The sequence below is a fragment of the Neomonachus schauinslandi genome, chromosome 3, assembly GCF_002201575.2.
Source record: "Neomonachus schauinslandi chromosome 3, ASM220157v2, whole genome shotgun sequence".
Taxonomy (NCBI): domain Eukaryota; kingdom Metazoa; phylum Chordata; class Mammalia; order Carnivora; family Phocidae; genus Neomonachus; species Neomonachus schauinslandi.
The window spans coordinates 79,367,625-79,393,710 of record NC_058405.1 but is presented as its reverse complement, the minus strand read 5'-3'; the positions used below and the strand labels follow the sequence as shown (position 1 = coordinate 79,393,710).

The 26,086-nt window shown below is 46.2% G+C and overlaps 1 protein-coding gene across 1 annotated transcript in view; it reads right to left on the bottom strand.

Annotated features, from left to right (window-relative positions):
- Positions 1 to 571: 571 nt before the first annotated feature.
- Positions 572 to 26,086, bottom strand: part of CRYL1 (crystallin lambda 1) — a 137,170-nt gene continuing 111,655 nt past the window's right edge. The window contains exons 5-8 of the mRNA XM_021678218.1: positions 25,280 to 25,474; positions 8,060 to 8,165; positions 1,501 to 1,607; positions 572 to 1,132 (exon numbers count right to left, since the gene is read on the bottom strand). Coding sequence (XP_021533893.1) covers positions 1,019 to 1,132; positions 1,501 to 1,607; positions 8,060 to 8,165; positions 25,280 to 25,474 — 522 coding nt within the window. The 3' untranslated portion in view covers positions 572 to 1,018. The remainder of the gene's footprint in view (positions 1,133 to 1,500; positions 1,608 to 8,059; positions 8,166 to 25,279; positions 25,475 to 26,086) is intronic.

Below are 26,086 nucleotides of genomic sequence, written 5' to 3'. Positions count from 1 at the left end.
CAAAGAAGATAATGGGGTGTTGGGTTAAACAGGTATATTTACTGTAGAATTTCGGAGCCTTTAATTTCCTGTAGACACGTGAGTGCCCAAGAGTGGGGCGGTGGGAGGAGTTTCCCAAACACATCTGGCCATAGGGCCCCAGGGTACTCACTGTGGAATCCACTTTGGGAAACACTAGCCCAAATTGGTGGATTTTTACTGAATGGATGACAAAGGACCCAGAAGAAAGTTTTTGCTTATTCACTCATCATGGCCACTCTGAAATATGTCAATCATCAGAATCAAACACTGTCTTTCTCGGGGCACCTGGGTGGCTCAGTCATTAAGCTGAGTCGTTAAGCTGAGCCTTTGGCTCAGGTCATGATCCTGGGATCTGGGATCGAGCCCCGCATCGGGCTCCCTGCTCAGCAGGAAGCCTGCTTCTCCCTCTCCCACTCCCCCTGCTCTGTGAATGCTCTCCCTATCTCTCTGTCAAATAAATAAATAAAACAGTAAAAAAAAACAAAAAAAACAAAAAAAACCCACTGTCTTTCTCAGACAGACCAGAAGAAAAAGGACATCTTTATGCAATCAAAAATTTTTATTCCGAAGAGGCATTAACAAAATGAAGGTAGGTGCCTCATCAATGCAGGGCCACAGGGTACTCAGAAGCGGATTGGAAAATAATCACAAAACTACTTTGCTACAGATTAAAACAAATATGAAACCACAATCATTGGCTACAAAACGTAGCCGCACAGAATCACACTGAAAATAGAAGGTAAAAATCTTCAGACGATTTGCTCTCTTGTTTGCCCAGGTGGCAGGGAGTCGACAGCCCTGGGAACCCAGGGCAGCTGTGACACCCAAGGCCAGGGCATGATCAGAAGACCCCACAGCCCCACGGCTGTGGCCTGCCAGAGGGAGGAGGTCTCGTTCCGAATCTTTGGGAAGGCAACCTGGCTTCCCACTCTTTCAGAGGCTGGATTAAGTGCTTGTAATTCCGCCAACAAGGACTCCCACTGAAGAAGGACAGTAGCTACTGGGACTGCATCTGCCTTTTCAACTTGGCAAGTCTCAGAAGACACTCGTCCCTCCACTGCCTTCTGGCAGCTAAGTGCTCTGGATCATCGGGAACTTTCACACACATGGCCTGGGAATAGGAAACGAAATGAAATGAAAAGAAAAGGAAATGAAAGAAAAAAACCAGAGCACGAAGAGGAACTCATTTACCAGGAGAGTAACTGTTCCTATTTATGCAAACTGTGAATTTGCTTTCGAAGACAAAAGCTTAGGAAACCCTCAAGTAACTAAAACTTTCCAAATCCATAGAGGCCTACAGCTCCTCTAAGACAATCAAGATGAGCTACCCATTCATTGGTCACCTATGACCATGACAGGACTGTGGACAGGCAAAGTTAGGAATGAGGAACCACCAAAATCAAAGGCAAAGACTCTGGCTACAAATAAAACCTCACCCGTGGCTCGGCCAGCACAATTCTCTACAAGGAGTCTACGTACCTGATTAACTTTTTCAACTGTGGCCCCGGAAAAGTCTGGAATGGGTCCAAAAGTCTTTAGGACACGTTGCATGCCTTCACTGTATTTGTCACAGTAGCTTAACATACCTGAAATCATATGAAAACAAGAATCCACAATATCAGCAACAACACTATGTGACTCCAAACTAAGAAATCTGTTCAGAGGGTCTCACCCTAGGTCAGATTACTACATTCCTTTCCTCCTGCAGATGAAGAAAAGGTGCAGGGGGGATGGCCACCTCGGTCAGCCGGCACTGGGGAATGAGCATCCTCACCAACGTCACTACTCAAGCTTTCCATCAGATCCTAAAATCCTAAAAAAACGATGGGACCCTGGGGCCTCTGTCAGTGCATCTCATGGACTCTCAGGTGGGCCTGTGTTCCTGCACCGATTGGACGAATATCACATGAAGTCCCGTTTTCATCAAAAATGTCTCCTTCAACAATGTGTCTACAAGGTTACTTGTGTCAATGGCTTGAATGCATTTTCTAAGAACCAAAGATGTCAAAGCTCCATCAAATCTGTCTCCCATTTCACTCTTACTCCATGAGTTCTAGTTACCACTTTATTAGGTGTCTACCAGGCAGCAGGTTCCTTAACACAGGCCGTATTTCTCGCAGAGGCAGGCCCCACGTGTGGACCTCAGCTTTGGCCAGCGGACGGGAGCCCCGTCACCCACGCCCCGGGTCGTCTGTGCACCACTCTGCAGTGCTTCTGCGGCTTCAGGGCCTCTGGGAAGCCAGTGTCTCGGGTCCTGAGATAGGGCCCTCGCGGTCCGACGGAGAAACACCTGAAAAGGAGGCTTAGCCTGGAAGGGGAAGGGAGGGAGAAGCCATTGTGGTCTGCATGAGGCTGAAGCTCCTATTTTCTGTTAGAATCACAGACATGCCCAGAGGAAACACCAGTCAGGCTGCACCGCCTCCCGAGTGGCCAGGCCTGCCCTGACCCGCTCTGCCCTGAAGACAGCGGAGCTCCTCTCGCGCTCCTCCCCCGCCCCTGCCTCAGGAGGCAGCCGAGGCCGGGCCGGTGCAGGCATGCACTTGGACATGAGTCAGCTCAGAAGCCGGGCCCAGGTACGTGGAGGAGGCGTCTCCAAGTCCTGGGCCCCGCTGGGGACGGGCTGAGCTGCAAGCAGTTCTGCCTTTGGCCCATTTCCAACACTTTTCAAAGCCAGAAAGACTCAGCGGTTAGTCAGTTAGGCTAAAAAGATAACAAGGGAACAAATGAAATTGTAGAAATTGCAGAGATCCCAGAGCTTGGCTCTCACCTACCCCACGAAACTGTGTACGATTAACTTAAAATAAAAATGACCACCACTGGATATTCTTTTTAAAAAAGCAAAAAACCAAAAAACAGCTTCTTTGGGGTTTAGTTTTGGTGGACCTACATTGATGTGAAAGCCTAAAATCACTCGGTGTCAATTTTATTTGGCTCAGATAGTTTTCTTTCTCTTTCAGTGTGCTAAAATCAAATCCAATTCCCTCTTAGAAGAGAAACCGTTTTGAAGGGTAAACATTTCAAACATACCAACCCTTCTGATGTTAGCACCTACAATGAAGTGGTGGATACTCTCTTTTTAAAATAAGGAGTTTTGGGGCGCCTGGGTGGCTCAGTCATTAAGCGTCTGCCTTCAGCTCAGGTCATGATCCCAGGGTCCTGGAATCAAGCCCCGGCAGGAAGCCTGCTTCTCCCTCTCCCACTCCCCCTACTTGTGGTCCCTCTCTCACTGTGTCTCTCTCTCTGTCAAATAAACAAATAAAATCTTTAAAAAAAATTTAAGAAAAAATAAAAAATAAAATAAGGAGTTTCAAAAATTAAATAAATAAATAAATAAGGAGCTCGGTTTCATTTAACGTAAGCGTAACTTCACAATTCAGAATTTGGGAAGGCTCCCTAACTGTTCCAGCCCTGGCCAGTTATCCTGAATGGCTTCACATTTCTGGAACCCAGAAAACAAGCTGTACATTTACTTCCTTTTGGAAATTAAATATTTACATCGGTCTATCCATTTGTTTATTCGAACTAAAGGTAATAAAATCTAGACACAAATACAGTTTATTCCTTTTGGGGGAGCAGAGACACAAGAATCGCGTAAGCTGTAAAGCTATCACATGAGAAGAAAACAGGGAAGACTCAGGGTAGCTGCAGATTCCTCTCTTGCACTGAAAACAGAAGCTCCTTGGCTCCACAGATGCCCTGGCAGGAACCAACTCCACCTGCTGCTACATGCGCGGCAAGAAACCACAGGATTCAATTCCTGTACCACATGTCACTTCTGGATTACTTTACATCTTCTGAATGAGTGGTCACCTTTCACTGTCCCTGTGAAGTCCATTTTTATCTCCCAAGGGCTTTCGAGAACTTTTTTCCCTACTGCCTTTTATAAAATTTGTAGTTTTAAAGAGCATTTATTCCTTCAAAATGGAATACAATATGGTAAAAAGCCTAAAATACATTTCATAACTTCTCCCATCTTGCTCAGGAAATGAATTATAGTTTCACTCTTACTAATATAAAAACACTTTCTATCACATGCACTCAGGCTCTTGGGATAAACAGCCTCGTTGTTTGTGGTGCAGCCAAAGAACCAAGAGAGCAGGTGTGTGCAGACCCTCCCAGTTCATCTGTAGAGAAGCCGGACACCCTTAGGAGGGCTCTCCTACTTGCCCAAAATACAAGTTCATGGTGACTTATAGTCAAGATCTACACTGTGCCTTACTATTTACAATGTTCCGGGACATTTATCACTGTCACTGTTACTTGTAACATTTCTTCTTCCATTAGAGAAGTACTAAAAGGAGGATTTTACTTCATCTCCAACAATAATTTTGGCTTCTGTACACTATGAACGGAGAATTGAGTGGCAATCATTCCACAATACCAATTTCACCGGAAGTGTCAAGGAGAAAAAAAACCACTTCACCTTTTATCTGGCTGCTAATGTGTCCTTCCTTTATATTACTATGAAATTTGGCCTTCCCCTAGATTTTTTCTTCTACACTTCCTTGTCCCTTGTTTCCCCGTACAACAATATACTTCCCCAAACTCTCTAGAGCTTAGCTTTTTAGAAGACTTTGAACCTGATTTCTTAAGAGATGCTTATATGGAATAAGAAAAAATGGAGGAGGAACTGATTCTCATGAGATTAGACTTAGCTTATCTTGCTGCTTTCTAACTCGGAATTCTTTAGTTGTGAGCCCCCAGAGGCAAGACAGTGTGCTTTCTTGACTCTTCAGCACAACCATGGTGAGCGGATAGGCAGAGAGCCTTCCTTGGTTTGCGTTTACGGAGCAGGCACGCAGCCCCACTGGACCATGGAAGTGGCCACCGTGACAGGCTCTGGAAGTTCAGTTTCTTGGAGAGCCAAGACTGCTACCCACACCAGAGGAGTCTGGTTTTCTCGTAGCGTATAAACCCACACCTACGTGAATTCACCTGCTTTCAAGAGACAGAGTTTCACAGAACTTATTAAGGAAGATCAAACAGGCCCCAAAGCACAGAGCAACATAATCTAATTCCCACCTGAGCGAGTGAGACCTCACCTGAGGTCAGGGAGGCGAGGTGGGTGGAGACAGAAACCTCCCCGGGACCCCTTAACTCCTGAAAGTCCCAGTGCTAGCAGCTCACCTGTTTCACTGAAAATAACAGTCAAACCCACCACGTAGGCATATCGATTAGTTAGAAAAAAAAGAGAGAGAGAGAGAGAAAGCATCTACACACAGGAGGAAATTTTAAGAGGCAGGATGGTAAACATTCGCTTCCACTGGAGGGGATTTCCAGAGGCTGCCGATTCGAGACAGTCATTTGCCAGGTAGAAGTAAACCCAGGAGGCGCCCAGAATGCTGCCAGGTATAACACGGAGCAGTTCTGTTTGCTGAACTAATGGTCTAAGAGCTTAGCAAAGAAACAAACCAAACGGTTAAAGTCTGGAGATTTCACCATTCTATTGCAAAAATGTCCTACTGTGTATTCATTCTGTATTTCTTTTTGGGAAAGTTAAAAGAAAAAACTGTAAGAGTAGTGAATAAAAAACAAGACCGAACTCTGTATGAATATAACACCGATTAAGGGACTTCATCTGTGTCAGCCATCCAGCCAAGCATTTCCATCTGGCTTCATTCTCACACCACCCTTGTGAGGTGGGCACTGTGGCCATCCCCATTTTACAGGTGGGGGAACCCACTTGCACAAAGCTAGTTAGCTTGGAAGGCAGGGAAGCACCCAGGCTGACTGGCTCTACTGACCAGATCCCCCATTCTAGAGCCTGTCCTTCATGGGGGTTGCCTTTAAAAAGCAGCCAAAAGGCAAAGTCGGCATGCTGGCCTCCAGCTTTTCAGGTGCCATTTTATTAGATTAAAAACAGATGCTAAAATATTTTTACCACTTCTAGATAAACTGTAGCTTTAAGACTAATAACTAGCCTTAACCTGAGATGCTGGCTTTATGAAAACAACATCAGAAAAAAAGAACTCTCCCTCTCCCCCCCAATCTTGATATATTCTGGATGACACTGTGAGGAATAATGAACATTTCCATTGGTTCCAAGCCAGATCTTATAACAGTCTAACTCTGGTCTTTGGAATGCTCTGAAGTTGAAAACTACATCCGTCCACCATTATCATATTAAGCCAATTAGGGTTTTCTTATCATATCTGCTTTGTCTGAAAAATTGTTATAGGCCTCCTTCCTGTCTGCCACACTATTTGGTTCTTGAGTTTCTGGTTTCATTGGCTTCTGTTTCTATTTGTTTGAGAGTCAAAGCTGCTCTCAGGTGTCTCCCTACTGATGTCTCGTGATACCTGAACGATCTTACTTTTCTGAAGAAAAAAAATTTTAAAAAGAGAAAAACGTGGTGGTTACCAAACTGTCTATATACATTCAAATGTTTAAATATGTTTGCCACTTTTAAGGTTCTGGCTGAAAAAGCATTTGAAATTCTCCAAGACTTTATTTTATGATACTTCAAAACTCTTGTTTCACTTTTAGGAGGGCCTCTTTCTTTACATTATCTTCCCGTGTTTGACTGTTATCCCACCACAAAAGTAATATGCTTGTGCTAGGAGAGAGTCCCCTGTTCCTCCAGTACCTCTCGATCATGCTCAGTTGTAAGGAAGAGTCAAGTCAGTTACTGAACGACATTTGCATGACACACAAGACCAGTCCACTCAAGCCACCACATATATGTGTCCCTACAAGACTATGACTGGTAAAACTGCCTTGACTTATTCATTGGAAACTATATTTCACTAACTACGGTGGCAAAAATTGAACTATTACCAAAACATGGTGGAATTATAAAATCTAAGTCAAACAGACTCCCACAGGTCACTTATCCCAACTTCCCACTTCATTACAGGTGTCTCTGCCCAATATCGAAACATCCTGACAGGTGGGCAACCGGCCCCCAACTGCCCCATTCACCCACTCATAGCATGGCCCTCTCCCTCAATGTCAGCTTCAGTTACTAGAAACTTCCTGCCACGTGCTGAGCCCAAGCCTGTCTGCCTGCCACGTCCACTCTTTCAATCTGGTTCCACCCCGACATAAGACACGTACAGACAGACGCACGTGCACGTGCTCACACACGCTCTTCTCTGGTCACCTTCTCCTGGATAAGCTCCAGTTTCTTAACATTTTGCTTAAATGTGGACCATGGAGCTAAATACAATATTCCTTTTCTCTTTCCACGTATGTTTTACACATTAATAACATAATTATTAAAATAATATGGCAATTATTGTAGAAAACTATGACAACACAGAAAAGCAAAAAGGTAATAAAAGTTACTTATAATTTAAACACTAAGACATAGCAAGTAGTCATGACATTTAGGTGACAGTTTCCTAGATTTTCATTCATACCTTTTAAAATTTATTTTGTTTCAGTTTAGTGTAGTAAAACCTACACTAAATGCTGTCTTGTTTTTGAATCGCTTAAAATGCGGCTGACACTTCCATTCTCGCAGGTTTTCTCAGCCTTCTCAACTTGTCTTTCTGTTAGAGTCACTAGATCGTGGGCCTCGACCTACCTCCCCAGGCCCTGTGAAGTTGGCTTCTGGGGTAAATGACCCGCCTGCCCTGCACTGCTGCCCATGCCCTAACCTAGGCCAGTCACACGGAGAAACTGCTCCTATCTAGGCAGAAGATATGTACAGCAGAGGTGGTCACTTCCCTTATCTGTCTTACCTCTGTAAACAATGGCATCATCTTTCTCAGGAAAACACAACTTTGTCTTCCATCAGGCTGGATGCCATGTGGCAAAGTCTCCATGACAACACCCTCATCTGTCTTTTCATTCCTGTCTGAGTGCTCTCTGCCGCACAGAGCCCTGAGGTTCCTGGATTCCGTGTGCACGGACATCTCAGGACATGGCCCTATCTGTGAGTTCCCAGGGCTGGCACTGTCTCCTTCATATGATACTGTTCCTATTCAGTTGTTTAAAAAAAAAAAAAAAGGCCAAACTGTACTGTTGACAAAACCTATAAGACCACGAAATAGCACAGAATTGCCATCTTCGCCCCTATGGAAGCAAAGCATACCTTCTGCATTGAGATGCATAGTTTCTAGGGGTCCGATGAACGCATACCGCATGCCCAGGCCATCTGACATGACAAGGTCAAGGTCACTCGGAGAAACTATTCCTTCCTGAATGGAGAAAATGGGGCAGTGCACAGATGAGTCCTCTGGAAAGACAATTTTCTTGCCTTCACTTTCAACCTAACTTCTTTAGAGTACGATCCCAAAATACTCTCCAAAGCGCTCTAATAGGATTTTCATCAGACTTTGCATGACAAAACTGTAACATACAGACAGATCCTGAAAAGAGGGTATTTTGTGAAATGGTCAAACACCAACTCACTTTTTCTATGGCTGTAATCAAGCTGCTGCCTTGCTGTGCCCACCTCCACTGTCTCCCCTCCTGTACAGCTGTGTATCACTCACAGCTTTGGAGAAGGGGGAGAGGATGAAGGGAAGGGGAAGAAGGAAGAGCAGGGTACTGGTGGAAAAGGGTAAGAAGGACGTTCTACATATGTGCCCGAGATCTGGACACTAAGACTAGAGTCATCAAAAGAACTAAAGAGTCATTCTCCAGGCTTCGCCCGCCTGCAAGCCCGGCCTTGTCCAGCTCTTAATGAGTTTATAAAAATGACATTCTTTGATGAAATGCAGCTTAGAACTGTGTGTTGTTGGCAAGGTGGGGCCCTGGAATGTTCTGTAAATGTGAATGGCAAGGCAAGAGGCAAGTTGTTGTGTGTTCAGGGTAGGTGGCAAATTGGCCCTCTGGGTTACTCGGCCTGTTCTTCAGACGGCCTCGATCTCACACTGCTTGGGAACGAGCAGGGAGGGACGCATTAGCACAAATCTGCGTGATCCGGTACTCCACTGCCAGTCCCTCTCGATCTGAGGCCATTTTCACGTTGGCCATTTCAGCTGTCAGGAAGGCAGACGTGGGGAAGCCATGAGATTTTCCCCTAAGTCTGCACTGGTCACACTGCGAGAATTACTGTTAAGTCTCCAGTTCGTATTTCCTGAGCGATTTCTTTCACAAACAAAGCACGGTGAGGAGAGAGATGCTTCTGCCTGACAGCTAGGCCAAGTCTGCCTTCTGAAAGAGGCCACACCAAGCGAGGCTACTCTGGCGGACACCTCTTCGGTCGGCAGCCGCGGTGGCCTCCAGTTACTGGAGCCCCGGGGCAGAGGATAAAATGCTCTGCCGTGGAAATCTCAGGTCTGCCCCTACCCCCGGGGGCACGTCCACCCAGCTCCCATGAACAGATTCAGACAGATGACCCCCCCACACACACTCTGCCTCATTTGCTCTGGGTTACAGAGCAAATCCTCTCCCTTTCCTCGAAAGGGCTGTCGTCCTATTTGAGAGGGTGTCCATGTGGCTGAGGAAAGCTTTCATCAGAGGGCTTTCCCAGGCCCCACAGCCTACGGGGAGAGCCGGTTTGCCCTCCAGGCGGCCAGGGGAGGTCAGCGTGGGGCCAAAGAGCCAAGAAGGCAGAGCCACCCACGAAGGGCATGGCATGTACCATGGAGGCATGATTGAGAAAGTCTGAGAGAACTACCTTCCATCCGTCTCTGTGTGTGTGAGAGATAAACAAAGATGTGCACAAACTACACATAAGTGGTTTAGAGAATAATTACAAAGTGTGCCCCACCCCCACCCAACACCACTGAGCCCGTCTTCCCAACTGTATCCTCCTCCCTCCTTCCCAGAGGCAAACATCCAGACTTTTGTTAAGAACCATGTTTCTACTTTTAAGACTTGCCATCTATGTTTATATTCCTAAACCACAGTTTGCTTTTTGCCTATTTTCGTCTTCTTCAAAATGGACTCACCCCGTGCATTCTTTTGTGACTTGCTTCTTTCACTCAACTATGCTTTTAAGATTCACCTGTGTTGTGTGTAGCTGTGGTCTGTCCACCCTTGTTGATGTGTAAAGTCAGTTTACCTATCCACCCTACTGTTCATGAATATTTGGGAACGTTCTTGTTCCAGGCTGCGGGACACATGTCCAGGAGGATAACTGCTGTCCTAGGGCACACCCAGCTTCAATGGTACTGGATAATGCTCAGTGCCTTCCAGAGTGGTTGCACCGACGCACACTGCCCCCAGCAGTGTACATGAGCGCCCATCACTCCCCAACCTCTCCAACACTTGCCAAGTGTGGTTAGTCAGCCAGCCTGTCACAATGTCTCCCTGGGTTTCCTATTTCTACTAAATCATCCTACCGTAAGTTCATCTGGACTGCTAAGGAGAGCAAATTAATTTACTCAATTGACTCAAATGCCAACGGGTTTCACCTCCCCTCACTTCTGACAGCAAAACTTTTTTTTTTTTTAAAGATTTTATTTATTTATTTGACAGAGAGATAGACAGAAGAGCACAAGCAGAGGGAGTGGCAGAGGGAGAGGGAGAAGCAGGCTCTGCACTGAGCAGGGAACCCGATGCGGGACTCGATCCCAGGACCCTGAGATCATGACCTGAGCCGAAGGCAGACGCTCAACCATCTGAGCCACCCAGGCGCCCGACAGCAAAACTTTTAAGCGGCGAGGGTGCAGCGAGGAGGAGGCAATGGTATCCACGGTAATGTCCAGAACTATCAAGAAACCAACTGTTTTTTGTTTTGCTTTCTAAAGATTTTTATTTATTTATTTGACAGAGAGAGACACAGCGAGAGAGGGAACACAAGCAGGGGGAGTGGGAGAGGGAGAAGCAGGCCCCCCGCCGAGCAGGGAGCCCGATGTGGGACTCGATCCCAGGACCCCGGGATCATGACTGAGCCAAAGGCAGACGCCCAACGACTGAGCCACCCAAGTGCCCCAAGAAACCGATTGTTGAAGGCATTCCTGCCTTCCTCTCCCTCCTCACCAAGCTCTTAGGGCTGGAAGGGTGGCTTCTGGTCCTCTCCCCAGGCTGCCTAAAGGCATTTACTGTGGCATTCCTGAACCCTGTGAGCTCTGGAATGCCGGGGAAAGGCAGCCCGGCAGGGGCTCTGCAGACCAGCCCTCGCCCTGGCCCTCCCTCAGGTTCCAGGTCAACACCCCAAACAGCCTGAAATTTCCATAGGGTGCTCAAACTGTAAAGGATGCAAATATGGAAGGCATCCTACATGTGTGATGCTATTTGCCTCAGCTCTCTTCTGTAATTGTGTTTAATATGTTTAGAGCTGACTTCGCAGGACTTCAAAATACCCCAAAAAGTGAGCCACCCAAGAGCAGTAATGTTTGATCTGTAAGTATGTGAGCTAGGAGTGACCCCAACTAAACAAAGCCTTAGAAGGATTCTCCACCTACTTGGGGGAGGAGCCACACTTTCCTCCAATTCCCAAATTTCTCCAAAATGACCATCTATGTTTTATCAGTTACTATTCATTAGCTGAACAAGTGAGAAGAGAGAAAAGTTTTAATCTTTTCTTCCTAACTCCTTTCTGCCCCATTTGGATTTTCTGAAGTAGATTCTCTAAGCTTGAGTTTTTACCCAGAAGTACATGCAGGGAAAAGAAATGGTCTTAAGTAGTAATGAAGCTGAGATGCTTGCCAATCCGGGTTTTGAGCTTACCCCTACTGAAGCAAAGGTTCGCGTTTAGGATACTCTGCAGTTCAGCTGCTTCATTCTGCTGTTAAGCTCCACTCCACCCAAATCCTCAGTGACATCTGTGGCCCTGATGCTAATATTATCAATATTAATCACAATTGATAATCACAGTGGCCTAAAAGGCAGAAACAGGCACTTGAATTGAACACACTGATCTGATCATCGATTCCTTGGAAACAGATCCTACACTGCATGCTTGTTTGAAGACTGAAACCCTACCCACTCCAGTGTGTCTGTGGTTCAATTAACATTTGTCAGTAAAGCTATCAGTACTTCCTCCATTTTGTGGTAAAAATCTCAAGTCACATGTATAAAGAAAAGCCCCAAGTGGTTAAAAAGATTCCAAAAACTCATACAGAGCAGTGAACACTAGATCACCATTAGTTTAAAACCTGGTTTGCGTCATGTCCTGAAAAATCACTCAGCAAGGAGAGGCCGGCCAGAGTGGTAAGGAATCCCCTTTATTGAAACCTTCTTTGCCCTACTTCCCTTCGCTAAACCCGAAGACTTCCCACAAGCAACCAGGACACACTCAGGCCGGCACACACACTCTGTACCTTGCCCGCTGGGAAGGAATGCCCATTCTGGGGGGGGGGGGGGGGGCAGGATTGCCCTCTGTGAATAAGGACAAAATGCAAGACCGTTAATAAAGTACTCAAACTCCTGTGATAGAAACTTTAAGTATAATTAAACGTTTGGGGATGCATCAGGCAGGGTCCTACCAGAGAGAGACAACTAGTAGGTTATATACACATAAAGAGATTTACTTCAAGAGATGGGCCTATGTGATGGAGGGCATTGACAAGTCTGAAATCTGGAGCAGGAACTGATGGTGGGAACCTCCATTCTGCTCTTAAGGCCTTTCAACTGATTGGATGAAGCCTGCCTAGGGATTGAGAATAATCTCCTATACTTAAAGTCAACTGATTATAGATGTTAAACTAATCACATTTATCAAATATCTTTACAGCAACATCTAGGCTTTGTTTCACTGAATATCTGGGCACTCTGGCCCAGCCAACATGACCCTCACAGTGGATAGAAGTTCAGAGCATGGTCCTCCCCTTCAGGTATCTTGGATCTAGCCCTTTATTTGTGGGAGAGAAGGAGAGAAGACACATCAAATGGCCAACAATAGGCAAAAGATGGATCTGGTGTTTGGGACACGGAAGAAGGGGGATGCCTGTCAAATTTAGGGATGTAGTATTGATGAATGAATCTCCTGGGACTATTTCCCCTACTGATTACCAGCTACACAAAATTATTCTTCCTTCTCTCTGATCATCCCATTCTCATTTTCAATTTTCTGATTCGTGTATTTTTTTTTGTATGCCCTCATTTTCATTTACTTTCTTCATGCCATTTTTCTTCACGCCATCCTCCTTGTCCACTTATTTTTTACTAATCCCCAGCTTTTGATCTTCTTCTATTTTGTTTTGCTCTATTTTTCACCACATTTGATCCTGAATTTTCAGGTTTTTCTTGTGCAAATACTGCTCCAACTTGGCTTACACATCACCACCAGGAATGCGGGCTTGCTACCCAGGAATCTGCACTAGGTCACGTACAAGTCCTTCTGCCCCTCCCCAGCCAGAGCTGTTTGGGTGTAAATACACTGTCTCAACTGAGAAATGGGAGCCAGAAACAGTTTCATCTTCAAAAATGTCAAATAATGAAATGCAACAAACAAGGGCATGAAGGGTCCACTGGTCTTGCTTTGGTATTGCTCCGGTGAGACCAAGGAGCAGGGCTTACAGAAAGAGAGCCCACCTCAATCTCTAATTAGAGCGAGGATGGAACAAAGTTAAACTTCAGTGAGTGTCATCCCCCACCCCCACCACCGCAAAGATGTTTCAGGGATAAGCTACACGACATTAATCACTGAGGTAGAAATAACTCAAGTATGAGCAAGGGGTTCAGGACTCTTTTTTAGAAACATCCAATTCTGGAGTCCTGGTGAATGGTAGAGAAAGTAGTATAATTACAGTCTTTGAAGTATAAATTAAGAACTATCATGATGGTTCACAGCGTTTCTCATGAGAAACAAACTAGAACCATGAGTTAGTTCCCTCCATTTTATATATTATATAGTTGTGTTTTCTATACTCTTTGACAAGCATTACTCTCCTCCATGCAACATGAAACTAGCTCCAGAGCAAGAGGGAAAAAGACCTGCTCCAACCACCCCCACCCAAGCTACCTTCCAGGGAGAAGGTGAAGCAAATGCAAGATTTTAATAAGAAAAAAAGAAAAGACTGCTAAGTGTGGCCCCGCTATTACTCAAAGGCTGTGGTCAGGTTTGTGAGCTGCTCGGCTTCTTGCCAAAACCTACAAGTTTTCTTGGAAGCGAGGCATAAACATTCCTGCAGAATGACTCAAGCAAATTTTGCTAACTTGTGGAAGAGCTGATTGAACACCACATTTGGCTGATGCAACAGAACACTGATTCATAAAACACCCATTGTCCAGAGCCTGCTGAGGGGGCACCCAGGGGGAAGGAGAGGAGAAGGACACAAGGTGGACTGTACCAGGGAGGTGGTGGGAGGTGAGCCCACAAGCACCACTGACAGCAAGAGACGTGGGTCAAAACCTCTGACGGTGTCTTCACTACATCTGGCAGGTGGCAAAGACATTGCTCCTCTCTGACAGGGAGATCCCAGCAGTTATTCTATGAAATGTCCCCAGAAGAAGAGACTCTACCAGCAAGGACACTCACAGAGGCATTATAGTGTCAGAAAACTTGGAACTACCTTAAAACGTTTACAATAGAGGAGAGATCAGATTTTTTTAAAAAGATCAACTAAAAGAAATATCGTTAAGCCATTAAAAATGGAAACTTGAGTAAAGTATTCCTTTTTCGTAAAAGATTTATTTATTTGAGAGAGAGCAGGCACGTGCACGCACGAGTGGGGGGAGAGGGAGAGAGAGTCCCAAGCAGACTCCATGCTGAACGTGGAACTCGATTCCAGGATCCCGAGATCATGACCTGAACTGAAATCAAGTGTCGGACGCTCATCTGACTGAGACACCCAAGCGCCCCTCAAGGAAAGTATTCTTAACAGAGACAAGACAGGAACATAGTAAAATAAAAGCAGTTGACTACTTTAGGGTGGGGGAAACATAGGTGGTCTTTTTTCCCTTTGAATATTCTTCAAATTAAACTGTTTAAATGGAAACAAATCAAAAACAGGAAAGGGAAAGAGAGGAAAGACTTTGTCCCACTACAAGGGATGCTCCAGAGCTCTTTAGGCCCCAGGCAGTAATAATTCGCTGGTGTGTTTTTTCTTACTGTGCCGTGCGTACAACAATGCTTTCAGGGACAAAAACAATGGTATCATAGAGTCTGAAAGGAAAGGAAAAGTCTTGACCTGAAAACAAACACAGCAGAAGGAATCCACCCTTCCATGCAAATCTAAGTGTACTGTGGTCAGCAAGGGCACCAGGGGTCCTCTGGGGACAAAGTTTTCACAAAGAGGTTTGCACCAAGGAGTATAAGCACTCCCTCCAAAACCAGAAGCACAACACGGCCCCATCTCTACCTGCTCCTCCTTCGTAATTCCAGCAGGGCTTCCTGTCCCTGTGTCCCCAGGTCACGGGCCGGCCTGCTGGCCCGCTTCTGCCTGCCTCACGGAAGGCAAAGGAGGCCAGGCGACAAGGCCGCACAGTTTCACCTGCAGCCTCCCTTCTCTGCCCTTCCTCTTGGGGACCCCTTCCCTTCTTCTCTCCTCTGTTTCAGAGGCCCATTGCCTGCTGCCTGTTAACGTTCCAACTCACCCTGGAGGAGCTGAAATCCATCATTTATACTGACTGATGGCCTGTCGGTGATGACAGGGAGTCAGGAGTTAGCCTAAGAGCATTTTCATTTCGTTTTGTTTAAGGGCTGTTAGAATACTAGCATTGAAGTTTTTACTTTAAACACCATTAAGGAAATCCAGGCATGCCAAGCTGGTTTTTACAAAATTGAGTATGTGGCTGATGTTTTCATTATGTTTGTCTGTTAATAGGTCTGGAGGTGTCTCCAAAAGAATAAATCAGCAGGAGCTCTCCTTTCAATAGGGTTTTGTTGCTTACCAATGTGGCTACTCAGAAAGTAACCTCCCATAAAACAGTAAATCCTCTCATAAAAATGGTCTACTTACAGACCATCAGGACTAGAAGGAACTCTAATTAACTGACGATTCCCAGCCTAGCAAATACAGCTTTCAGAGGAGAGCGAATCCCAGCTTCCTCAGCGGCTTACCTCTTCCCTGGACTGCTCTGGAGAGAAACTTGTGCAGGGTGTGCTGCAGCCGAGTCTGGTTGCTCATCAAGTCAGACAGAAGCTCGGGAACGCGGGGCCAGACCCAGCTCTGTGCACAGGGGGCACGCGGACCTCAGCTCCAGCGTGAGGCAGGAGGAGCTGTACAATCATGCTGGGCCCTGTTTCTGCCCAAAGCCACCTGCCTCCACAGTCCCACGTCCCAGCGGCCTGTCACCACATCGTCACACACTTTGAGTGGTATCTGGATTGAGTCCTTCCGATACACCGCCTTCAAATGGCCTCTACTTAACTTCCTCCTCTCCCGGGGTCAGTCTTGGACACTAAACACTTGCTGAGCCATGGCTCTGGGTTCTGATATCTTTCTGGGGCTTCTTAAAATGCCAAGATGCTCAGTGTTCTTTCAGGGCTGCCATACAGATGAGAAGCATGGCCTTCTCTTGGTATCTCTGAACAGAAGGCCATGGACAGGAAGCTATCTGAACTTAAAGCCAATGTGAAAGGTCTCAACTAACTTGGAAGGTGGTCCTGGTGAAGGAGGGGACACATCTGCTCCAAAGGCCCTGCACTGACAAACAGGATGGCGACAAGAAAAATGACTGTTGTGACAGATTCAGGACAGCCTTTGGGAAAACTTCACAGGGTAAAAGAGCTAGAAGAATTAAAGCCAAGAGAACTCTTTAATATTCTCAGGTGATGAACTTGCTGGTCAGACAGCTGACCCCAGGCTTTGGAAGGCAAGAAAGACAGAGGCCAGGTGGCACAGGACAATGGGCCCAGGGCATATCAATAAGGTGGAAAGGTGAGCGTGCTTCAGGTGCTGGAGGAGTGGGAGACAGGTCCCCTTCATCAATACCGATCGATGTCTGGGCTATATTTTCAGGAGGTAGAATAAATGATGCAGAAATGGCAGAAAAATGTCTTAAGAAAGAATTTTGCTGGGTGAATTTTGCCTTGGTGAGAAAGAAAAAAGAAATGCAGAGCAGAATAGGGCACACTGGAGATGGGAGGCTGCAGGATTCCATGCACGCAGCACCTGAAGCTGAGCAGATGACACAAAAGAAGGAAAGGCAGCACAAGGCAAGCAAGGGCACAGGAGAGCACAGGGCAGGAAGTAAGAGGAAACATGCCTTCCTCTGTGATGGGCCCTGAAGCGAGGCCCAGGCCAGGAAGTAAACAGGCACAGAGAACTGGGGCACCTGGTGGCTCAGTCGTTAAGCGTCTGCCTTCAGCTCAGGTCATGATCCCAGGGTCCTGGGATTGAGCCCCGCAGTGGGCTCCCTGCTCAGCGGAAAGCCTGCTTCTCCCTCTCCCTCTACCCCTGCCCCCTGCTTGTGTGCTCTCTCTCTGTCTGTCAAATAAATAAATACAATATTAAAAAAAAAAAGAAAAAAACAGGCAGAGAGAGATGGCATCACTCTGGAAGGATGTGAGGCTCAGAGCAAAGTAAAGAAATTCCCAGATCCAGGAGTCCAGGGAGTAGGGCTGCTGCAGGCAGGTTCTTTTCAACCACAAGGAGGTTCAGTCAGACACTTCATACATTATCTCTTTAATTAAAAAAAAAAAAAAAACTAGTTTAAATTTTAAAACACATAAAATGTAGAAAATCCTAGAGGTGAGGGTATGGTGTGGAGGGCAGGAGCTTGGGTCTGTCTTGGCGCCTTTAACCTCCCTTTACATGACCCACCCTCCTACATGACTCTTCTTGCCAAGTACACAGACAGATGTTGCCAATGTCTGGACCGTAATATTTTGCTGAATCAAGCCTCAGCTTTTTCCTACTGGACACATTCCAGGTTAGCCATAGCCTGGAACAGTCCACAGTGTTTCCAACACCTTCCCTCCTAAGAAAAGCTTCTAATGTAACCCTGCCTTCCAAGTGCCTGTGAGCGACCGCTTGGAACATGCTTCCTCTGGTCGAGCCTCTCGAGCCACAAGACTACTGCTGCCTTCCCAAAGCCAGTGAAACGAGTGACTCAGCCTGACTCGGCTCTGTTTTCTTCTTTCCAGCCTCACAGCCCTGTCTTGTACTGCTTCTCTTCCAGACAGAAGGCGGAGTGATTGGTAGGAAACATACTTCCTTCGTCACAGGGTACTTACACAGGGGGACATTTTACGGAAAAGAGCGGCCAGTGAAATGCTGGGTCTCCCCAGGCTGTCAGAAAACTACGGGCCACAGAGGCAGCTTACTGTCCGGTATGGCTTCCTTCTCAGAATGATGAATATGTGGGAAGTAAACTTCCTGATGATTAACGTGACCTTGGAGAACCAGACCTACACTAATACTGGCTTATAAAAGGAGAGAAGAAATCAAATGACCCCCCATCTCCACATGATCACAGCACATGTGAGAGAAATGTTCGAGTTACAGTAGTAAGCTTACAATTTCGTCATCTTTGCCCTTGAAATATGTTCACCCCTATCGGTTCCCTTTTGTGTCATGTCCCATTCTATAAAAGAGCTTACTGTACATTCTAATTTAAGTGTGGCAATTCATGATGAAGCAGGCCTCTCATTCATCTGGCTGACAATACAAGACCAAGCACACGCTGCACAGGTACACAGGATTTGCAAGTGCAAGGAGCCTGCTCGTTTCTGACGGTCACCCCTGGAGGGACCCACTTCTGTTCACACAGGCCCGTGACTAATAAGAGGAAAACCTGGCCATGATTTGCATCCTTATTCCGGAAACCAAAAGGCTAGATAAGGGTGGCTGATGCAAAGTGTGTGACCAGCATGACAAGGAAGACGCCATGTGGGCATCCATCCCCAAACCAGTTCCGTGGGACTCGGGGGAAGGCCAGCTTTGATTTGGAATAATGACTGACATCTCCTGGGCAGTTACAACCTAGCATTCTTTTGTTCTAATGTGTTTGTGTTTTAACTGAAGTGAATTAAATCCTTTTTTAAAGTTGATTTTCAAAAAACTTCTGGGATAACTAGAGGTATTCAATGTCACAAGACTAGGACTGGAAATCATGGCTTAGAAAGTGACCAGGTAACAGTCTCTCCACTAAGCAGAAGCTGGTTAGAATTGCATGTTTATCTATCATGAGCCTGAGTCAGGTAGAGAGAGTTGGAAATAATGGGACATAGAGAGACAGAAGAACATGGAAGGAGAAGAGACAAAAAGGACAGAGAATATACTCTATCTCACTGAAACTAAGACTGGATCAACTGAAAGTTAAATTAGTCTTTAATGTTCTATTAAGGAATAAAATGCTGCCCATAAAACTAAGATGTTAAAATGTTAAAAAAAAAAAAAAGTTATACCTTAAAACAGATGAAATACAACACATCAAGACTTTGAGATCAGGGTCTCACGGGGGAGAGAGCCAGGGCTCCTCCAGCTTCAAGGAGCACAGGAATGTCCTGCAGAGCTTATTAAAACGCAGAGTCTGGTTCTGCAGGTCTGGGGGTGGGCCCTCAGGTGCTGCATTTCTAATGAGCTCCCAGGTGAGGCCCCTGCTGCCTTCCAGGAGCCTCACATTCGTAGCCAGGATGAAATCCCCCACATTTCAGCTCAGAACTAACACACTCGTGGCAGCTCTTGCGAACAAAAAATTACACGGGATTCAGGGACTCAGAAAACATGGGCATCATTACCAGGACCACATCCGTAACACTTACCAAACCATTACTTTATGCCAGGCATGCTCTAAGCCCTTTACATGCATGACCCCATCCAATCCTCATCACCTCCCGAGGAGAACCAGATCCACTGGCGCCTCCATTTACAGGTGCAGACACTGAAGGGCAGAGGTGGCGCAGGTGTGGACCCCTACGAGACTGCAGAATGTGGATCACTCACTCACCCTCTTTTTTTTTTTAAGATTTTATTTATTTATTTGACAGAGAGAGAGAGATAGCAAAAGCAGGAACACAAGCAGGGGGAGTGGGAGAGGGAGAAGCAGGCTTCCCGCTGAGCAGGGAGCCTGATGCGGGACTCGATCCCAGGACCCTGGGATCATGATGACCTGAGCCGAAGGCAGACGCTTAACGACTGAGCCACCCAGGCACCCCAACCACTCACCCTCTTGAGCCAGTGTCTTAATCTGTAAGGGCAAAAATAACAATGTACCTCTCATGGTTTTAAGATGGGATGAACTGCAAATAACTGTAAATCATGAAAAATTTAAAGGAAAGTGCTTTGTAAACTTCTAAATTCTACACAAACTGAAGTTACTGATGAGTAGACAATCCTCAGGGGTTCCCTGTGCTAAGACTCCTAATTCCTCTGTTATAGTCTCATAATTATATTCAACAGAAACCCCTGAATGAGTTTATCATAAAAAGTTTCCTCAGTTAATTTTACTACATGATCTCTGAGATACACTTTATTAACTGAAACGATTCTTCATAAAAGGAATTAGATCCACATCCCATAAACTACACCTGCCTGACAAGAAACCGAGAACTGAATTTCTGCAGCTCAGGGCGGGAAGAAAAGAAATCTAGCCTCGCAATTATATTGCTCAGAAGGGTGAATAAAACCTGAGATAAGCAATTTCCAAAGTTCATTATCAACACATTCCAACAGGCTGAGAATCTGCTGATGGCTTCATGATTCACTCCAGCTCACCTCCACCTACCCTACTTGGAAGGGGCAAGAATTTATGGGCAGTACAAGCTCAGCTGTTGTCTGGGTGAGGGTTTATGGTCACAACACAACTTCCTTTACTGTGATCATTAACTTAAGAATATTGATTTAAAATCACATTCCTGGCCAACAGGATCTTGTCCCCTAGTGACCTAATCTTGGGCTACTAGACTGTAGCCGGACTTGTCCATCTGGCACTTCCAAGCCTACAAAGGGCTGCTCCATCCCAATTCTGAAGCCAAACTGGAAGGGAACATATGGGGTGAGCACCGGTGAGACAATGCAACAGAACCCAGCAACCCTGTCCCATCAGATGCCTGGCTGCCCATCTTGCTCCCAGACAGCCCTTGTCTTTGCCGAGCTTACACAGCTGTGTGGGGCCAGACAAAAATCACAGTTGATGGCAAGACTGTGTCACGGTCTAGGCTGCCACGAAGACAAGGTGTGTCTTATTCCCAGCACTTTCTCTTGCTGACCAGGAAATGATGTCTGCAGCTCACCTCTCTCTCTCTCGAATGGGCAGGTCTGCACAGGAGCCTCCCTTACCTTTCCCTGCTCTACCCTTCTTAGAATTTCTCACCCATGCTTGACTACAAGTATTAAAATACACCCTCCAGAGTTGGTGAATGAAACTCAAAACAGGAACACCATAAAGAAAATCAATGAAACAAAAAGTTGCTTCTTCAAAAACAGTCATTAAATTGATAAGCTCTAGCAAGACTGACAAGAATAAAAAGAGAGCAGACACAAATCCCCCACATCAGGAATGAAACCAGGGATATCACTACAGACCCTAAAGACACTAAGAGGATTTGAGAGTACCGCAAACAACTTTAAGCTCATGAATTCAACAACTCAGAAGAAATGGAACAATTTCTTAAAAACCACAAGCCACCAAAACTCAACCAAGATGAAACAGACAACCTGAATGGTTCTTAATAACCACAAAAGAAGCTGAACCTGTCATTAAAAATATCTTGGAAAAGTGCCCTCCCAGGCCCAGGTGGTTTCACTGGAGAATTCTTTCAAACATTTAAAGAAGAATTAACAAAAACTTTATAATCTCTTCCAGAAAATAAAGAGGGAAAACTTCCCAATTCATATTATGCATATTATGCAACCCTGTTGGCTAATGCAGTGTTACCTTGATATCAAAATCAAATAAAGACATTAAAAAAAAACCCACAAAACTACAAACCAATATTTCTTCGGGGAACTTAGAAAAAATTCTCGACAAAACATAAGCAAACTGACTCCAGCAAGGTCTAGAAAGAATTACACTCCCAGTGGTATTTATTCCAGGTATGCGAGGCTGCGTCAACATGGGGAAATCAATCGATCTAACCTACCAGATCCAATAAAATTAGCAAGTGGCCAAACAGCACCCTTCTGCTCCCCTGACCACCGAGTTAAGACACTGCCATGGCTGAGCGGAAACGCAAGCCATCGTTCTGGCCAGCCCCCTGCTGACCCACTGCAGGTCATACCCAAACTCGTGGGTAGGATCCCTGGAGATTCACGCTTGGACGTGATTTGTGCAGAGCGGTTTACACACAGACAACATGGGACAGTATTCCTCAGTCCGCCCCGACACACACCCGAGAAGCCCAGACAGCGGCATGCAGGCCCATATGCTGCACAAGGTGTCTCAGTGCTCTGCAACCAAGTCAGCTTGTAGCTTTCATACCTGAAAGCACATCAGCCCTAGTTTGGGTCAAAGAGAAAAGGTTCTGCCAGATTTCAACTTGCTCTGTGCATCAAGAAAGGAGTGAGACTGAAGCTCCCATAGTGAGTCCTTGAGTAGGGCAACACTGCTCATCTCAGCTCCTTGTGTTCTCTATGTCAAGACTGAGCCTTAGTGCTTTGGCCCACACGTGAAACCCACCCCAGAAGGAGAATGTCTTGGAAAGATAAACTCCGAAAGATCTTTGGATCTTTTGAACTTAAGAAGTATAAAAATCTTCAATTTTTAATGTAAAACCTCCCCAATTCAGCTCCTTTTTAAAGTTGCCCTTAAATGTTTTGAGGTAAACCTGGAACACCCTAAAATCTAAATTCAAGTTCAACTGGCTCTGAAATCGTGAGTCAAAAGGGTGTCGTTTAACCCCAGCCCTGACTGGGGCTCAGCACATGCATGCAGATTTGCACAGAGCAAGGTGGGGCTTGCGAGAGGTTTTCTCACCTTGCCTGACTTTCATGTCTTAAGTGGAAACAGACCACAGGCGGCACAGGTTTTCCTTCAAGAAATTCATGTGATAAAGTCAAGCCTTCTTAAACCAACCCACCTAATGGGCAGAAATACCGATCCACTATTCCCAAGGGGAGGGTGATGGGAGGTGGGTGGAGGAAGAAAAACGTGCCTTTTGTGTGTCTGCTGGGCTGCGGTGTTGAGAACTCAGAGGGAGGAACCTATGACTACTTAGGGCAGCCGGGGAAGAGTTCTCTCTGGCTCTGCTAGCCCCCGAACCTAAGGAAAGCAGGGCCCGCTGTGTGGATGTTCAGAGCCCACGCCTGCAGCTTCTCTGCCCTCAGAAGCAACGACTTTGGGAGCAGGCGCACGGCCGGTGTGCTAGTAGCCCTCCCATGTCTGGTTGGCCAACGAGCAGGCGTCTCCGAGCAGCAAGGCTAACAGCCCCGGGGGCGCCACACTGGTGACACTACCCCCTCCGCGCAGTCCCTCTGTGAGCCCCTGCCCCACAGCTGAAATACTCCACCTGGCACTTAGGTCTCAGCGGAGCTCAGGGATGCCTGCCCTCTATTCCCACCTCACAACACCCTGCAGAGAGGGGCCTGCGGTTTCTACACCTGCCTAAATTCTGTCTGTAGATCATCTTTATTTTTAAAAGTGAGTTATCTTCTACCCATTCACCAAAGAAAATTCTTGAGGTTCTATCCACACTTTATCTTCTCATTTCTGTAGCCTCTTCTCAATTTGTCACAAACTGGATTATCCTGCTGGATTTTAGCACTCGGTACCTTACAGGGACTCCAGGCACATGAGTCCCACAGCAGCCAATGTAGAGACACATGCGGGATTCTTAGGTATGTCATCCCTGAGAACACTCCTGCCTGCCAGTAACATGAATATACTCAGTCCACCATCAGCCCCTGGACACAGGACAATCAAAAGGAGGGCGGACAAAATGAGGCAATGAGAACACCCAGAGCGGCCAAATTCAATAACCCTTCCAACCCTCCCTCCACGTCCAACCAGTAAAGGGGGACATTGGAATCCTCCACCGCTCTTCCAAACCTGGAGCTTCCACATTGCAGCTGGTTCCACTTTGTGGTCAACACAGAGAGAACTCTTTGTGTAGAACTCCCACCTAATTCCATTATACCAGAACCTCCAAGTTTTTCCCTTGAGTTGGCTCACATCATTCTGATTGGAGAAAGCAAGATTTACCTCAGGGCTTTTATCTCTTTGGGGCACTAAGATACCTCACAAACAAAAGTAAAAACTGCCTTAAAACCCCTCACAGTGTTTTACTGTCATATTGAGCTTTTCTTGTGGTCTGTTTAAGTGCTCCCCTATTCTAGACAAGTGGAAATATTTTAAATACAGTTCCACGGGGGTGCTTTCAGTTCTGTGTGTCTTTAAAATATTCTACTACTGACTGATACTCAAAAACACCCCACAATTTGAGAAAATTAAAACTACAAACTTAACAGTGGAAATCCCAGCTTGACGATATAGGAGCATTAAGTGGATTTAAACAGTGAAGACACAGAATTGTAGCTTTATGTGATAAATGCATACAGCAGTTGGGTCAGATGATGAGTCTAACAGGGATGGGACAGAACACCAGAACCACGACGTGAGAACAACACATACATCATGCACTGGGAAGCTAAAACACAATGCCCACAGGCCGGCCTCCTAGTTCCTGTCTCAGGCTGGGATTGGCAGACTCCCACAGGAGTTTAGCCAAGGAGTGGTCCTATTCCAGGAGCAGACAATTCAGCCTGAGCTCCATTCCCCTCTGCCTCTTGTACCTGGACAGACCCTCACTCATGCTACCATGTCTCTGCAACAGGAGAGTGGGCAGACAGTGTTGTTTACCCATGCAGAAGCTGGGGAACCATCAGCAAGCAAGTGAACAGAAACCAGATGGTCTGAGCCCGAGACCCCTGGATATTCACTGAAATCCTGGGGCCACTTGGATTGTCTATCCTGCCCGGCACTAGGTCCTTCATATAAATGTATGCAACAAGGTGATCTTTAAAGTCACGTATAAAATCTTTTAATGAAAGGACAAGGCTAAGTGTGTGTGTGTGTGTGTGTGTGTGTGTGTGTATGTGTATAATGTATTTATATGTAAGATGAGCATATTGCTAACAAGTTTAAGGCTTACCCATTGTTTCCTCCTCAAGCTCTTGAAATAAACTGGGTCTCTTTAGAGGATACAAAATATAGTTTTTCCTCCTCTTGAAAAATTATAAAACTGGGGGGAAAACCTGACACTGTGAGAAAACGCAATGTGTCACACAGAGATAATTATGTGGTAATGGTATGAAAGGGCAGGAAACAGAGAAGTCTATCATCAGGTGTGAGTATCAAATAACTTACTGTAACAGAGGAATCTCTGAAACATACAATGAATTGCTACCTTACGTTTCATTTTCCTTGCCCGTTGACTGAACCTGAGAGAAGAGCTTGCCCCCGGTCCCCAGAACAGAGCAAGCAGGACGGAGCGCTGACATTCCCATCCACTACCCCCCCGCCTCCACGCGGCCCCAGGACACTGCTGCCACCTTCCCCTCCAGCTGCCAGAGGCTGGAAGCAGCCCACACACCTCCACGAGCCGCCAGGCCTCACTGATGACGGCGTACTGGAGGCGATTCAGGGCAAAGCCATCAATCTCCTTCATGACTCTGACTGGGGACTGCCCAATCTTCCGCATCAGGGCGTAGGTTCTGTCCACTGTCGCAGGGGCCGTCTCCGGGTGTGGGACCAGCTCAACCAATGGCACATGATATGGTGGATTTACCTAATGAGAGACACAGAAGGGGAGAGGGTCAAAAGACAGCTCTGGAGTTGGGGTGCTGTTCTGGCAGACCCTACTTGCCTATCTCGAATGGTCAGATGGGGCAGATTTGTCTTTGGAAAGGCCTCTTTAGATTTAGCATCCAATGACAAGGAACTTGAAATATAAAGTAATCCACAAAGGAGGGAAAGAAAAAACCTGAGCACAGAATTCTGTGATTTATAGAAAAGTCAATACCAAACATATGAGGTTGAAATTTGAAGGTGCAGATGACCATCCTGTGCATTCAGGGCTAATTGCAAACCCCTGAACTCCCCGGGGGATTTCTCAGCAACCCGCTGTTTAGCCCTCATAGGCTTCTACCTACACCCAGCCAGCCTCCAGAGCCACTCCCTCCACAAGAGTCACCGCAGGCTCTTGCTATTCTACTCTGTCGCTATTAAAAATCATTGACAGCATCTTCCCAAACTTGGTATTTCCTTAACTTCTCCATGTTAAGCCTCAAATGTCTACCCCACACCCCCACATCCAATCTCACCTAGAAACCACACAGCATCAGAACTCTCCCGCAGCCTTGACATCAGGACATGGCCTGAGATGGGAAGGGTCGGTCCA